This window comes from Pyrgilauda ruficollis, unplaced genomic scaffold (genome assembly GCF_017590135.1).
Source record: "Pyrgilauda ruficollis isolate IOZ18807 unplaced genomic scaffold, ASM1759013v1 scaffold42, whole genome shotgun sequence".
NCBI lineage: Eukaryota > Metazoa > Chordata > Aves > Passeriformes > Passeridae > Pyrgilauda > Pyrgilauda ruficollis.
This window is the reverse complement of record NW_024525712.1, coordinates 753,512-768,565: the sequence shown is the minus strand read 5'-3', so window position 1 is coordinate 768,565 and position 15,054 is coordinate 753,512. Positions and strand designations below refer to the sequence as shown.

The window sequence follows — 15,054 nt, the reverse complement described above, 5'->3', positions numbered from 1 at the left end:
TTACCAGCTCACAGTTTGAATGTGGCACTTTTTAAGGGATAAGAGATTTCCACTGTATGGAAGCAAGCTGTGCTGAGCTGTTTGGCCTCAGAGCTTGTGGATGGCATCCAACTTTTCTAATTTGTGGGTGTAAAAATAATCTTTGTGTCCAATGACAGGGCAGGCAGAGTAGGTAAGACTTGTTGTGAGCAAGAATAGTTGCAAAATTCTCTGTTTAGGATTTTAGAAGCCCAGCTGGTGCAACTTGTAAAGAGGATGTGAGAGTCCTCCTGCTTGGATTGTCTGCCCAGAACTCTCCCAAACACTGAGGGTTTATAGACTGTCCCAGCAGCTCCTTCTTCACTGAGGAAGTCATGGATGTTTTGCACCTGGAAGTTTTGTTACTTCAGCAGACCAAGCATTAACTGTAATTTTGTAATTTTGACCCCAACTGTAGCTGTATTTGCATTTAATTTAGCTCAATAAGAAATGTGGGGGTTTTCGTGCTTTAGGTTGGAAAAATTGCCAGTAAAAACTGAAGTATTTTTCCACAGCAAAGGGGTAATTTTAAAAGTTTGCTTATATCTGTCACCCTGGAGGCTGACTTCTGAACTTAGATTTGTGCCTGTGTCATGCCAACTTTTTAATGAGTTTAGATGGTGGCCCCCAAGATAATTAGGGGGTTAAGACCTTATGACTTAGAAGCAGAGGCCACGAAAACTAGTTTTATTTGTTCTTCAGAATACTCAGTTACTTTTTGGGGGTTATGGAGGAAACAGTTGGGATATAAGAAGTGCACAGTGGTAGGACAAGAGGCAGTGGCACAAACTGCAACAAGGGAAACTCAGGTAACATGGAGAAAATTTCCTCTGTGAGGACAGGGATACATAGGATCAGGAAAGTAGAAAGGCTGAGAAATCTCCATCCTGAAGACACTGAGAACTCTGCAGGACCAAGGTTGTGGGCAGCCTTGGGCAGGTGTTTGGACCGGATGACTTTTAGAGGGCTGTTCCAACCTGCTGTTGTGTGACACAGGGTGGGGTGTGGCATGAGTTTCAAGTGCTGTTCCCTGTGAAACAGCTTGCCACTAGATTTGCATTCAGGAAGGTGATGTTTCTGGTGTATAATAGGACACCAGAAGTGCTGATGCCAGTTCAGTGCTGGAGAAAGGAATATAATTGCCATGAAGTTTTTGTGTATTGGTTTTTCAGTAGGTGGCACTTCCTGGATGCCTGAATTGAGGCTGTGCAGAAACAGCCCTCACTTCTCCAAACACTATTTAGGGATTATTCTTCCATTAGTAAACATCTGTCCTGGTTTTGGCTGATATAGAGGTTTTCTCCTAGTAGCTGGTATAGTGCTATGTTTGGGATTTAGGATGAGAATAATGTTGGTAACACACTGCTGGTTTAGGTGTTGCTGAGCAGTGCTTACATTATGTCAAGGATTTTTGGTAGCTTATGCCCTGCCTGTGACAGGGCTGGAGGAGCTAGCCTGAGAAATTGTGAGGGGCCACAGGCAGGGCAGCTGATCCCAACTGGCCAAAGTGAGATTCCTTACTGTAGGCCATCATGCCCAGAATATAAACTGGGGGAGGAAACTGGCCATGGGCTGCTGCTTGTGGAATGGCTGGGAGCTGGTCGGTGGGTGGTGAGCAGTTGCATTGGACATCACTTGTTTTGTATGTTGAAATTATTTTGTTCTTTTTATTATAATTTATTATTCTAACTTCTATTACTTTCTTCCCTTTCTGTTTCATTAAACTGTCATTTTTTTAGCCATGAAGTTTATCCCTTTTGCTTTTCTGGTTCCCTCACCCATCCTGCTTAGGATGGGGAATTGGTTGTGACTGACTGTGCAAGGCTTTCTTGCTGGCTGGGGTTAAACCATGACAACATCTTGTACACTGAATACTTAGAAAATCAAACAGAATTTTTTGTTAAGTTTGTCCACTCCCCAGTTGTCAGATGGAGAAACCATGATTGCTTTTCAGGGACAATGTAGTGATGACTACCATAAATAATTCTTCCTTCACAGCACAGTTTGTGTCCTGACCCATGTATTGCAGCAGAAGCAGAGAAGAAAGCAAAGCCTCAGTCCACACAATGTAGAGGGACTTTTGAAAAAAAATACAGGTGAACATTAGTTAATTAGAACATGTTCTAAACTGCCTTAATTGTAGCATTTCCTAAATTTCTGATTTTTTTACTCTAGTGCTTTCATGGTATTCTTTAAATAGTCTTTTGTTCATAACTGTAAATCACAGTTAAAATTTGGAGCCATTTTACAGCATCTCATACATCTTTTTTGTTGTTTATGAAAGAACACAGCTGAAAGTCTCTATTGTAACAGATGCTGCTGCTGTGCAGTGACTGTCTTGCTCTGAGCTCAGTTCTGTTCTCATCACTATCAATGGGAGTTTCAGCATTGCCTACCCTGCAGCTGTTACTTTTACTGATGTCCGGGTGCTGTAATACAGCCTAGCAAAGAACTTGTGTGTGAGTCTTTTGATCTATCCTGCGTGCACAAGGACTTTGATGAAACCAGTATCTTGGAATCTGCAAGAGGTGCTGGAAAAGTAGTGAAAACAATAGACACTGGAAGTCTTTAAAACCTGTACTATTCAGGAAGGTATCTGCTTAACTTCACTCATATTTTGAGAACTATTGAAAGACTTTCTTTTAAGCATGTCTAAATATGCATGTTAGTCATTTCTGGGGGACTGAATATTTTGAACAGGACATGTATTAATAATGTGGAAGCAGCAAACTAAATGCTAAATACTAAATAAATGTAGGAGCAGGGGAAATAAAGCAAAGCACTTCAACCTTCAACGTAAGTGTAATTTTTAATAACGCAAGTGTAATTTTTAATAACACTGCACATGCTGTTTGAAAATGCTGTTTGAAACAAGAACAGTAATGTTGCATTAGGAAACAATGTTCAACCTTAATGCATAACTAATGTCTGAATGCATTATAATAACCTTTTAATGGGAGAAATTACTGTAAGATGGGAAAATAGACTTTGCCTTTAGTGTGGTGTAAAATTAGATATGCTCAAAGCTGTTCACTTGCCCTTCGTTTAAAAGCCTGTGGAAATACACAAAAAAAGTATTTCTGGCGTTGAGGGCACAATAAATGTTAGGAGGAGATGTTATTCTGGAAGTAATGTTTTTCTCCTTAGAGATAATTGGGAGACATTTGAGCTTCAAGTCTCAAAAGTTTGACAGTGGTTTTGAATTCAACTGATGTTAATGAACTTTTGAAAGCTGTTACAATTTTCTGACTTAAAAGGTTCCTTTTGTGTTTCAGTAGCTTTCTACAAACATGCTGTAAATAAATTGGGTGGGAAATCCTGGTTTTGTGCAAAATTGTTAATTTGTGAAACAGGAGGGTACCCCACTGCAGGATTCTCCATCTCTCAAATGTCTCCAAAATACAAAGCAGGGATCAAAATCCAGTTTGTTCCACCTTTTGCCTTTCAGGTCCAAACCATGAATTACGTTGGACAGTTAGCAGGGCAGGTGTTTGTAACTGTGAAGGAGCTCTATAAGGGTCTAAACCCAGCCACACTGTCAGGATGTATAGACATAATTGTTGTACGTCAGCCAGATGGAAATCTTCAGTGTTCCCCTTTCCACGTTCGCTTCGGGAAAATGGGAGTGCTGCGTTCCAGGGAGAAAGTGGTAAGAAAATGTGACAATTTTTATGTGTCCTGTCTGTGAGTTAACTGTAATAGCATGGACACTGAATGTTCTGTTACAGTTAACTGTAATAGCATGTTACTGAATGTTCTTTGGTCTGCTAGTTGAGGTTTTCTTTAGGCACCCTTTATAAAGAGCCTGAATTAAGACAGGTTTCAGTTAAAATGGTTGTTACTGATTTTTGCAGGTCAGAGCATAATTTGTAAGACATTGACTATAATAAAAAACAAAACTAGACATGAAATTTATAATATTTATGTTCAATAAATCAAAATTTCAAATGTGCTGATTGGAAACCGTACTAGATTTCATTAGTAACTTACTAAAACCCCTCTCTTTGTTCAATGTTCAATGACATGTTCAATGATAGTTCCAAAAAGGGAGATATTAGTGAAGTAATATTTTCAGATAAGAGAACCTTGAGGTTAATTGAAGCTAGAAAAAACAGGGAGGATCTTGAAATAAATGTAACTAGGCTGAGTGACCTGGTAGTGTATCAGATGTGAAGTTACCAGTGTAACAGATTATTTTAGAAAGTAATTTTTCACTCAATAGAGTCTAGGTTCTAATGTAGCTAGAATTTTCAGCAGAAAGATCCTGATGTCAGCATGGATGTTGTTTAATTCTTTCTGAGATCAGAAAGAAATTCCAATATTTAGAATCAGTAAATGTTGAAAGGTATTACTGTGCCAGTGATGTACTGTGTCCTGAAATAGACTTGTAGACTTGTGCAAATCTCCAAAACATTTACAGTGAAAATGGAGTTAGTGGCAAGCATGGTTATAGTAAATGAGAGAGAGATCTTCCTGAGAAGAAGTGGAGATAGTTAGGGCTGTACAGTGATACGATAAATGTGTGGAAGGAATAGTCACAGGAATTGAATGTAAAATTCTTTTTCTTATTTGTGTTTCTCATAGTTTAAAGAGAAGTCTCTTTAATGAGTTTGAAAGACAACATATTAAGAATTTGCATTTGGATGTACTTCTAGCACAATTAAAAATAGGCTATGAATTAAAAGAGCAAATAGATTTGTGTGGCAAGTGAAGCATTCAGAATTGCATTTAAAAATATTCAGAACTTTATGTAGGCTATAAGCCTTTCTGAGTAGATGAGCAAGGTATCAATGAGCTGAACAAGTTAGAAAAACATTTTTGTAATTGATTGCTTTGTGAACAGGTACTGAAAGAAAAAGACTAGGGCACTATTTCCTGTTTATTGTAATGTTTCCTACAATTCCCTTAGAAGCATTTGCCCGGTGCCAGCAGCAGGACTAACTTTCTTTTCATATAGAAATATATTTATTTCCTTCTAGGTTGACATAGAAATTAATGGAGAGGCTGTGGATTTGCACATGAAACTGGGAGACAATGGGGAGGCCTTTTTTGTGCAGGAGACGGATAATGATCAGGTAAGAGTAAAAACTACTTTTAGTTCATTAAAAATCCGATGCTGGCTCTTCAGAGTCAGTTTTGAGTTTAGGAATTTTGTTGAAAAATATACTTCTATCCATTTTATAGTTTTGAAAGTTTCTGGACAATTTTCTGCTATGAAAATTTAATGCTATGGTGTTACTTTAGGGTTTTTTTTTAATTGCTGAGATTTGAAAAAGTTGAAGATAATAATATAAGTGAGAAGTAAATAATTTGCATGCCAGTGTGTGATCAGAAATGGCAACTACAGAGTTCACGTGCTTCAGTGGTGTGTATCAGAAGTTAATGTCCATGGCCCTGTTTTTTGTAGAAATCTTTAATTTGAACATATGCACCAGACTGCCAGTAAAAGTGCACATGCTCTGTAAACATCTCTGCACACATTAATTCTGGTGCTCCTCATAAATGTGATCTCACAACTATTATTCATGTGGGACTGTATTTAAATGAGAATGTCTGCTTTTGAGCTGTGGTTAAATCCTGGTCCAAATAAATTATGGTCACAGTAACTTTGAGTATTCCACATGTAATATAATATAAAAAAACTTCTGCAGGCATTTCTCTTCATATATCCACAATAAATTTTTTCACTGTCTGGAGTAGGATAAGTGTTCAGATTCCTGTGCTGAGTATGATATTACCAGTTTCAGGTGAGAGTTTTGTGAATGGGCATCTCTGTACCTTTATTTTTAAAATTTTTGTGTGGTAACAGTTATTTGGTGACTGAAAACCGCTGGAAATGACTTCCATGAATGTCTAGAGATGTATATATATGATTGAATAGTAGGGTGTTTGTGTGACCTAATTATAAACCATTGACCTATCTGACTACTGTCTGTCATCTGTGTTGTGAAGGGGAATTGTATTTTACAAAATGTTCAGGTTCTAAACTAAGATTTTGTTTCTGCTCTGTGTCTTACATGAGGTGGACAGAAATGTATGCTGTAACCTGGCCAATATTAGATGCTCAGAGGATGCTGTATTAAGAGTATTGTCCCTGGTTTGTCTAAGGAGATGCAGCTGTGGAAAAAATTCCATATACCATAGGAGCATAATGAGCATCCAGTGTCTAATCCTTGTTATTTTTCTGAGGAGTAAATAACTTAGATTTTGGTAATTTGTGCGTAGGTTGCCAGTTGTATGACTAACATGCCAGTTGTATGAGCTAACGTGTTTTATGGTTTGAATTTTTTCTTTTTCAGGAGGTGATTCCTTATCATCTCTCTACATCTCCCATTCTGTCTGAGGGGACTGCTTTAATGGAATCCCAGCTGAAGAGGAATTCCATAGACAGGATACGAAACCTGGACACCAATGTATCCTCACCAGTCCCACCCCAGGCCCATGGATCCCAGCCTTCTACTGAAACATCTCCAGTTTGTACCTCTGTGAAAAAAAGGAGGAAGAAGAGGAGGAAGTCAACTCATAAAATAGACAGCTTAAAAAGAGAAGACATACATGGAGACACATCCGAAGATGAAGACATGTTTCCCATAGAGATTAGCTCAGAGGAAGAAAAAGAGCCATTGGACAATTCAAGGTATCATAGTGGAATTGAGATATGTAATGAAAACCTGGGTTAATGTTCCAGTCCATGCCTTCTAGCAGTAATTTCTAAGTCTGAACATATGGCTGATGAATGTGTTACTTTAAAAATAAAGCTTTAGGCTAGAAAGCTATTGGGAATGTTAGTAATTAAAGTAATGAAAATGACATTAAAAACATAAGAATCTTCTGTGGTGGTGTGAACTAGATGGTTTGAATCACATAACATTTCTTTATCTCCTTTTAGTTCAGGTTATATTAGTTCTTCTCTGCAATAGGGTTTGTAGCTGAGGTATATGAAAATTCAGTAACCAAATGTTTTTAAATGTCACTTCTTTCCCCCTATTTAGGATCCCTGTTCCAGATGTGTTTGTTGATGATGTATCTGACATGAAGGCTCCTGCAGTTTCCATGCTTTCTCAGTCTGCACCTTACCCTCATTCAGATGGAGAATGGTCACCTCTTCAAAGGTATATTTTCTGATAGTACAGTTCTAGATAGTACACTTATTTTAATTTTTCCATTAATGTCTTCTATGTGAGTGCTTTATGAAGTCTCACTAAAGATTTTGATACCAAACATGGTCAGTGACTATTATTAGATGAATACTTTTATATTTTCAGTAAGATAGTGTACCAAAGCATCAGATTGGCTTTGTCCTTGGTGCAGCAGATGCATACATAAAAATGCAGGTCCATAAATTTTGAAGAATATTTTTATCTGTTAATGTCACTGTTTGGATATAAATAGTGTAGAGAGGAGGAATGTTTTGTGAAATCTGAATATTTGCCTGATGCACACACCCTGTAAGGGCTTCAGTGAATGTAGGTTTATAAGTCCTCAGTATTTTGAGTGTAGTCCTTTTTAAAATTTCCCAGATTGGAGTTAATGTATTAAAATAAGACTTTTTTAATGAATATGAGCTTTTCATGTCACTTTTAATATAGATACATATTTACTGTGTGAAAAGAGCACGTACAGTAGTTTGCATACTTTATTCTGTATGTGTATTTGTGTGCATGTGTATTCCTTTCATGTCAAAACAGAGCAGTTTGGATCTCCCTTTTTGTGTCTGTTAAAAAGGGACAATTCTTTCCTCAGTGCATTGCTCTATAATTCCAGGTAGGTCTGTATGTGTGCCCTATGCCCGTGTGCTCCACATCCTCCATGCAGACTGCTGGAGTGCAGCAATATTCACAAGACCTTGTCCTAGCAAGTCTTACCTCAATATCCTGCCTCTGTAGTTGAGGGGCAGAGGAAGGGACTGTGAGGAGATTATTTCAGGGCAATGGCTAAGTTGAACTGTTTTGAATTGCATTCTGGAAGAAGCATTGTCCAGTGCCTGTAAAGCTTAATGTGATTGACTTCACCAGGCTGCTGATAGCATTTGTCAATACCCTGCCCTTTCCATGGCTTTTGGAACTGTGTGTTCTGTTTGTTTCTTGATTGCAGTATCCTGGATTTTGAAAGCTCTCAATGTAAAGTCAGCGTTTGTGTAACTAATACACAAAGAGTTTATGTTCATCAGCACTTGTGAATATAATGACACCTTGTCTTTCTTTCTCCCCACATGCTCTGCTGCCCAGTAAGGCTATAGATTGTACAGGGCCAACCAGTCTACTCACTGTTCCAGCAGATGGAGGCCTGTCTAACTCTTGTCCTCAGCAATCTTCTCACTTTTCTCTTCCAGACAGGTAGAACAGTTGTCCTCCCTCTTTTCTAGCCTGCTTCTTAATCCTTTTAACACTTTATTACATTTTTACCACATTAAGACTATATGAACTGCTGTTGTATTTATAGCTGTACTTATTGCTAACCCAGACACTTTGGAAGTGACATTGGAAACCACTTTCTCTGCTTGCTTCTTTGTGTGCATTGAGTAGCAGTAAGTTACCTTGATGAACCATCAATTGAAAGAGGGTGGCTGATACAAAATTATGTCAATGAAAGCCTGGGTTAAAAATGTAGTTCATTAAGATGATAAAAACCCCCAAAAAGGAAGAACTTAGCTAGTGAATTAATTCCTCTGAAGACTGACATTTCCACAAAGCTTTTTACAATCAGTGTGTATTTTAATGACATTTTTATCCCATGGTTTTCCTGAGTTGTTTGCTTGTGCATAGATTGCTAAAAGCAAAACAAAAATCTTAGAGATTAAGTGAGCAGTAAAAAATGCAAACCTTTTTTTAATGGGAGGAGCCTCATGCCAAAAGAAAACTTTTCTCTCTAGGCGTTTGCAGTAGTGTATGAATCCTCTTTTCCACAGAGCTAAAGGTGAATACAGACACTTTCTATGTTATCTTGAATTCAAGAAGTCTCAAGATTCTGCAGTCAAGCTCTTTTACTCCATTAAGTCAGTGGAGATAGGTCACAGCAATATAAAAAAAATGAAAGTAGTAGAAAATGACCTCTACAATTCTCCATTAATGCTGGGAAAGCTTTGAGTAATACATCAGGCTAAATTACTCCTTGCTTATATCAACATAGTTGCTATACTAGGTGTCTAAAGCCGTATCAAAACTGACAATCTTGAGGTTTTCCCAGCTTTTTTTTCCCAGCTCTGCCTTCTTTAACCTGACCATGTTGCAGCACCAAGTCAAAATGAGATCCTGGGATATTCAAAACTGCATTTTCTCATGGCAAGGAAGGGCAGGATCACAGGTTGTGATGGAGCAGTGATGTGCTCTGGGTGGCTTAATGAACTTTTTTCTGGAGTTCAGCTGTCTTACAGTCTAGGTAGACATTGAAAGTGCTATGGCAACTTGTTGAAGTGAGGCTCTGTGTTTGCAGCTATTGAAATAAGAAATGCTTGGTGGGTCTTTCAGCAGTTTTTTTCCCTCTGTATGAAGTAAGGAATGCTATTATGGCCACCTAAGAGGCGCTTCAGAGGCTCTCAGTCATTGCTGTGACATGTGCATGATGTAGGCCTCTTTCCTTCTGGTCATCTTTTATCACAGGCACTTTTTGTCACACAAGACAGGGCTTTTTTTCAGGTCATATTGCTGCTTTTTCAGGGATCTCTTTGCTTCCAGTGGAAAACACTGCAAAGATCGTTGTGATCTGTTATTGCAGAACTGCCAGCTACAGGCCAAGTTCCTTGTTCTTTGTCATTAGATTAGCGCAATCATAGCTGTTAAAGAGTATATAGGACAGTGATACAGATATTCAGCATCTATGGGATGTGAATCAGAGATGCTGATCTAAATACTTGAAGTTTCCCTTCCTTCTTGTGTACTGTTGACAGGATGGGTGGCTCTGGTTTGATCTGCAGTATCTCAGCAATCTGTGCAAGGCAAGGCAATTTCAGCTGGGCTGAGTCAGTGCATAACTTAAGGACACAGGAATTGCAAGACATAGTTCAGCCCAAGGCAAACCCGGACCATTGGGCAGCAGTTGCAGCAAGAGCCTTCACAGAGCAGAGCTCTGCTGCTTTAACATACCCATGTGTGTGAGTGCTGCCTTTCTGGTGCTTTCATTGTGTCTCATTGTGTTCTCATTGTGTTTCATTGTGAGAACAGAAATCACGGTGCTGAGTAACAGCTCGGGCTCTTCCCCACTCAGCTGTGTGTACACGGCAACTGTATTTTCAGGGAAAATTATGGAGATGACCATGTTTCCCTCCACCCCAAATCTGTTTTCTTACTGCAAAATGGAGGTTCTACCCAAGCTTGAGCAATACCTTTCTTCTCACAGGGTGTCTGAGTAAGTGAGCTTGGGCTGAACAAAGATTGGAGATTTTTCTAGGTAAACAATAGGTGTCTTGGAGGTTAAAGTGTTTATATTGCAGAGGGTAAGTAAGACATGAAGTGACAAGGCTTCCTTAAATCTAGATATTTTAGGCTTAAAGCAGAAGTAGGAGCATTACTGCCTACTGAGATTTTCTGAAGTGCTCAGACTACTGATTACCATGTTTCAATGGCCTCTAAGTATGGAACATACTGCAAATCCTACAGACTTTTCAGTGGGAGATTTAGAAGTTGCTGAGAAACCCACTAGGCAATTTTTTAATCCTTTGAGCTTGAAAATTGGACTGTATTGATTTCTTTGTCTGTCAAATTATAGGTTTATCCACCCTAAGGATGGATAGAAAATTGAAATTCTTAGGCCCTAAAAAGATGGCTTATAAACTTTATAATTTAATTAGGTAACATAAATAACTGTAGCTAAAATGTCCTAGTGTCTGTCCATATTCCAAGTGTATTTTACTGCATAGTGGAAAACAGTGAATAATGTAGATAATAAGGTTGCTGTTGTTTTGGATGGCTCTACAGAACATTGAAAAAGGGAGACTTTGTAACACCTTCCAGTAGCTAAGGAGAGGAACTTTTCACGCAGGCATGTAGGGACAGGACAAGGAGAAATGGTTTTGAACTGAAAGCTTGGACTTTTGGCAAGAAATTCTTCACTGTGAAGGTGTTGAGGCACTGGAACAGGTTGCCATGAAAATTTGTGGATATCCCATCCCTGGAAGTGTTCAAGGCCAGGGTGGATGGGGCTTTCAGCAACCTGGTTTTGTGGCACGGTGATTGGACTAGATGTAATGAAGCCATTACAAACCTTTGTATGATTTTACCTTTACATAAATTCCTCATGTTTTATTTATTCTTTATCTTTTTCTGAATAAACCGAATATCCACACCAGTCTGGCTCTTTTATAGAACTGTAGAATCACAGAATGATTTAGGTTGGAAGAGACCTTAAAGATTTCTTGTTCCAGCCCTCCTGCTGTGGGCAGGGGCATTTTCTACTAGGCCAGGTTGTTCAGAGCCCCATTCAGTCTGGTCTTCAGGGATGGGAAATGCGCAGCTTCTCTGGGCAACCTGTGCCAGTTCCTCACCACCCTCTCAGTTTTTTTGTCCACAAACACCCTCAAGTAATTCTTCCCAGGGCTGCTTTCAGTCCATTCTCTGCCCAGCCTGTATTGCGTCGTCTCAGGCATGGCACCATGCACTTGGCCTTGTTGAACTTCATGGAGTTAGGCACTTCGTGAGATGGAAGCCTTTTGTTTTAAGAATGAAAGTAACTCAGTTTGGACCTTTGATTTAGGAATGTTGTGGATTCTTTTGTTGCTTTTATTTTTTAAATCAGGATTGGATGAGTATACCAAGATGTTACAGTTCAGATAAAAAATGCAAGCTTTGTTCAGGGCGTTTTGGGGGAGATTCTATGACCTGTGTTATGCAGAAAGGCAGAGTGGATAATCTGAATTTTTCCTTCTGTCCTTGAAATCAGTGATTCATTGTTTATTAATGGCTGACTTGACACGATGTTCTTGACATCACCACATTAAAAATACGCTATAAGCTGATAATTCAATAATTCGTTTATAAATATTTATTATCAAGTAATTATCAAAACAAACAGTTGAATATGTTTCAACTGAAAGGGCTCAAATTCTTTGTGTAGCTCTCCTGCTGTTTTCCTTATAAACATCCATCCAGTGGTTGAGCTGAACAAGTTAGAAAGAAGTTAACTGGATTTCTTAGAGTAAAGTATTACTTAGTCAGGATAAGGTGTCTTGTTGATGTGAGTAATTTCTGCACTTCGCATACATTACTCATTTGCTGCTGCTGCTGCTGGTAACATCCCCATTCTTTTTACCATGCAGAAAACCAAAAACCCTCCTGAAATCAGATCCAGTGTTCTTGTTCTATCTCTTTCAGCTTCTCAAATACAACTTCTCTGACAGCACTTACTGAAAAAGAGATGAGACCTCTGAATGCCAGTATAAGAAGATCCTGAACTCTTCAAACTATTTTCTATGCTTTTATACCTTCAGTTGGCTCTTGATTATTTCAGTCTTCAATTCCTTGTATTGGTGGGCATCAGTTTGGAAAGCACTCCGTGTGTTGTGGTTACTTTTGCTTTTGTAACATTTTTTGTTTGTTTTTCTTTAGCCCATCAGATTCACGTCCTCCTACTCCTCAAAGTGACTCAGAATTAGTCAGTAAACCTACAGACAGAAGTGGACTGAAGGATAATCCCCACATGCACTGGGCATGGGGAGAGCTGCCCCAGGCTGCAAAGGTATCCAACATAAGTTCTTTAATTCCTTCTGGTATCTCTTGTGCTTTAATAGGTCATGTATGCTTAGTCTACTGCAGACTGATGAAGAGGAAATGGGTCCTGGTTTTACCCAAAATTACAGTGTTTTATGTAAGATAATTGAATCTTACTCCATAGGAGGTATGGGAAAGTACCTTGTGGCATGGATATTCTCAATACTGATGATATACAGTAGAAAATGAAGATGTAACTGAGACCCAGTCTTGTAAATGTTAGTAGCTTAAAAAACAGAAAAAATCAAACCCAACATCCTTTGGTAAATCACTGAAATTCATAAATTATCTTAAATGGAAATTAGGTGCCTGGTATTAGGAATTAGATTCATAGAAGTGAAAATGGGCTGCTTCGGTACAAAAGCATCCAGAGACACCTGCAGTTCTGTATCTGTGGATGTGCAGACGTGCTGTTCTCTTGGCTGATAGGACTGGCTTGGTGCCTGTCTCCTCCTGGAGCCATTTGTCCCAGTTAGGTGTGGGATCTGCAGCAGGCAGCGTTGTTTCCAGTGCTGCACAGAAACTGTGGGCAGCTGCCCGCACTGCAGGCTGGTCAGGTGCTGGCTGGCTCCTTGTGACAGCTCCTGAGGAGTCACAGCATTCACGCAGGAAAGGGAGCCTTGGTGTATGCATGTGCACCAGGGTGTGAGAGGTAGAGGTCAGGTTTCAGTGGAATACTGCAACTATGGGGGCTGGGATAGTGCAGAGTTTGGCACCTCCTGTTGAAGGCTAGCTTCTCTGCAGAAAGAACTGCAGGAGAGATGGGCTCACACACAGTATAAAGAGGAAGAATTGCTGCTTTGCAGGCCAGGGAAGTGGGTATCCTGTTCAGAAAGACTTCTGTGTTCTGGTGATGGCACCAGAATTATAATGGCACTATTGTAATTTGTTGTAATTAATTCTCTCTTGGTAATTAGCGAAAAAGGAGGGTTGGAATCCAGAATTATTAATTTCTTTAGAGGAGCCCTGCCTCTTCTTTAATATGTCAGTGGTGAGCTGTCTCATCACCTCTGCACTGTTCTCCTCCCTGTGTACATTACAAGAAATTTGGGAGCTATTTTCTGCTCAAAGAGAACTGACTTAAGTGCACGGGTTCATGCAGGAGTTCCAAATTGGCAGTTGCAGTCTAGAATGGAGGGTTTCCTGCTAGGAAATGTAAGTGTATCTTTCATATTACAGTCACACACCCTGGTGTGTATTGCAAATCTTACTCCCAGAGGCTTTTCTCTCTGCATTCCCTGTCTATGTCTCAAGCTATTCTGATCTTGCCATACCTGAATTGGGAGTCATACTTTGGCTGCTGTTGAACTTCATGTAAGTGTTGTTTGTTTGCTGTGACATGAAGGTTATAGCAGCTGTGCAGCTGCTGCTGTAGTTCAGCTCCTCTCTGTCCCTCTGTAAGAACACTTCCTGTCCCACACTCAGAGAAGATCTGGAATTGTTCCTATAAAGTGTTTTAAATTCTAAATCTGGGGATTTGACAATGTCCTGGTGCCTGGGACCATTTTGATGGTGCAAGGCTTCCAGTCTGCACCACCTTCTCTTGTTTGTCAGGTTTACCTTCTGAGGGAAAGCCAGGATTTTCACAGGAAGAGAGGAAGGCAGGGTGAGAGCTGGGATGTGCAGGTGAATGGAAAATGAAGACTGTAGAGTACATTGCAGAAAAAAAACTTCCTGGCCCCAAGATGCAAATGAATTTCGTACAAACACACAGCAGAGAGATCTTTTGAATATTGTAGTCTCTATCTCTGTGTTGGCTTTCTGCTGTAGTTGGTCATCCTGACAGTGTGATCTCATGGGAATGAACAGAACAGGTTAAACTCTGACTGTTGTATTTTTAAGGGCTTTTCTTTGTAGTAATCTGTTAATTTTTCCTCACAGACCAGTTCTCTGCTCAAAGCAAAGGAACCCAGCATGGCAGATGTAAATCCTTCTGAAAGCACTCACTTTCGGGTCATCCAAAATTCTCCTGTAGAGGAGTTTAACACAGTGTCTCCTATGCCTGCCCTTGGACAAGCAGATGCAGCAATTGCTGATGAAAATGAGCCCTTAGCAGCTGAGACAAATAAACCAGAGGCAGAGCTGCCAGGAGCAGCTGAACCCCCGTTGCCTGCAAATGAAGAAATAAAGCAAGCTGCAGCTTGCTCAGCCCAACCGACTGGCAAGACGGATTCCCCTTCCAGAAAGAAAGGTAAAGGTGTTCATCCTACACTTTTATATGCATGACTGTATCTTCAAATTTCATGGTGATAAAGCATCTTATTGCCATATAAATTAATCCATGCCCTGAAGGCACTTTCAGATCAGAAAAGGAATAAGTTTTGGAATGAGCCTT

General features: G+C 39.6%; 1 protein-coding gene across 7 annotated transcripts in view; it reads left to right on the top strand.

Moving 5' to 3' along the window:
* The window catches only part of LPIN1 (lipin 1), an 82,445-nt gene that overhangs the window by 39,940 nt on the left and 27,451 nt on the right, over nucleotides 1-15,054 (top strand). For 6 of the 7 annotated variants that reach the window (XR_005955995.1, XM_041477893.1, XM_041477892.1 and 3 more), the window contains 6 exons: nucleotides 3,467-3,667; nucleotides 4,998-5,093; nucleotides 6,318-6,655; nucleotides 7,011-7,130; nucleotides 12,558-12,687; nucleotides 14,601-14,910. Coding sequence is in view for 6 of the 7 variants with exons in the window: in XM_041477893.1 (XP_041333827.1) it covers nucleotides 3,467-3,667; nucleotides 4,998-5,093; nucleotides 6,318-6,655; nucleotides 7,011-7,130; nucleotides 12,558-12,687; nucleotides 14,601-14,910 (1,195 nt within the window). In the remaining variant the exon portion in view is untranslated. Of the gene's footprint in view, nucleotides 1-2,022; nucleotides 2,115-3,466; nucleotides 3,668-4,997; nucleotides 5,094-6,317; nucleotides 6,656-7,010; nucleotides 7,131-12,557; nucleotides 12,688-14,600; nucleotides 14,911-15,054 lie in introns of those variants that run through there. The other variant, XM_041477895.1, reaches the window with a different exon arrangement.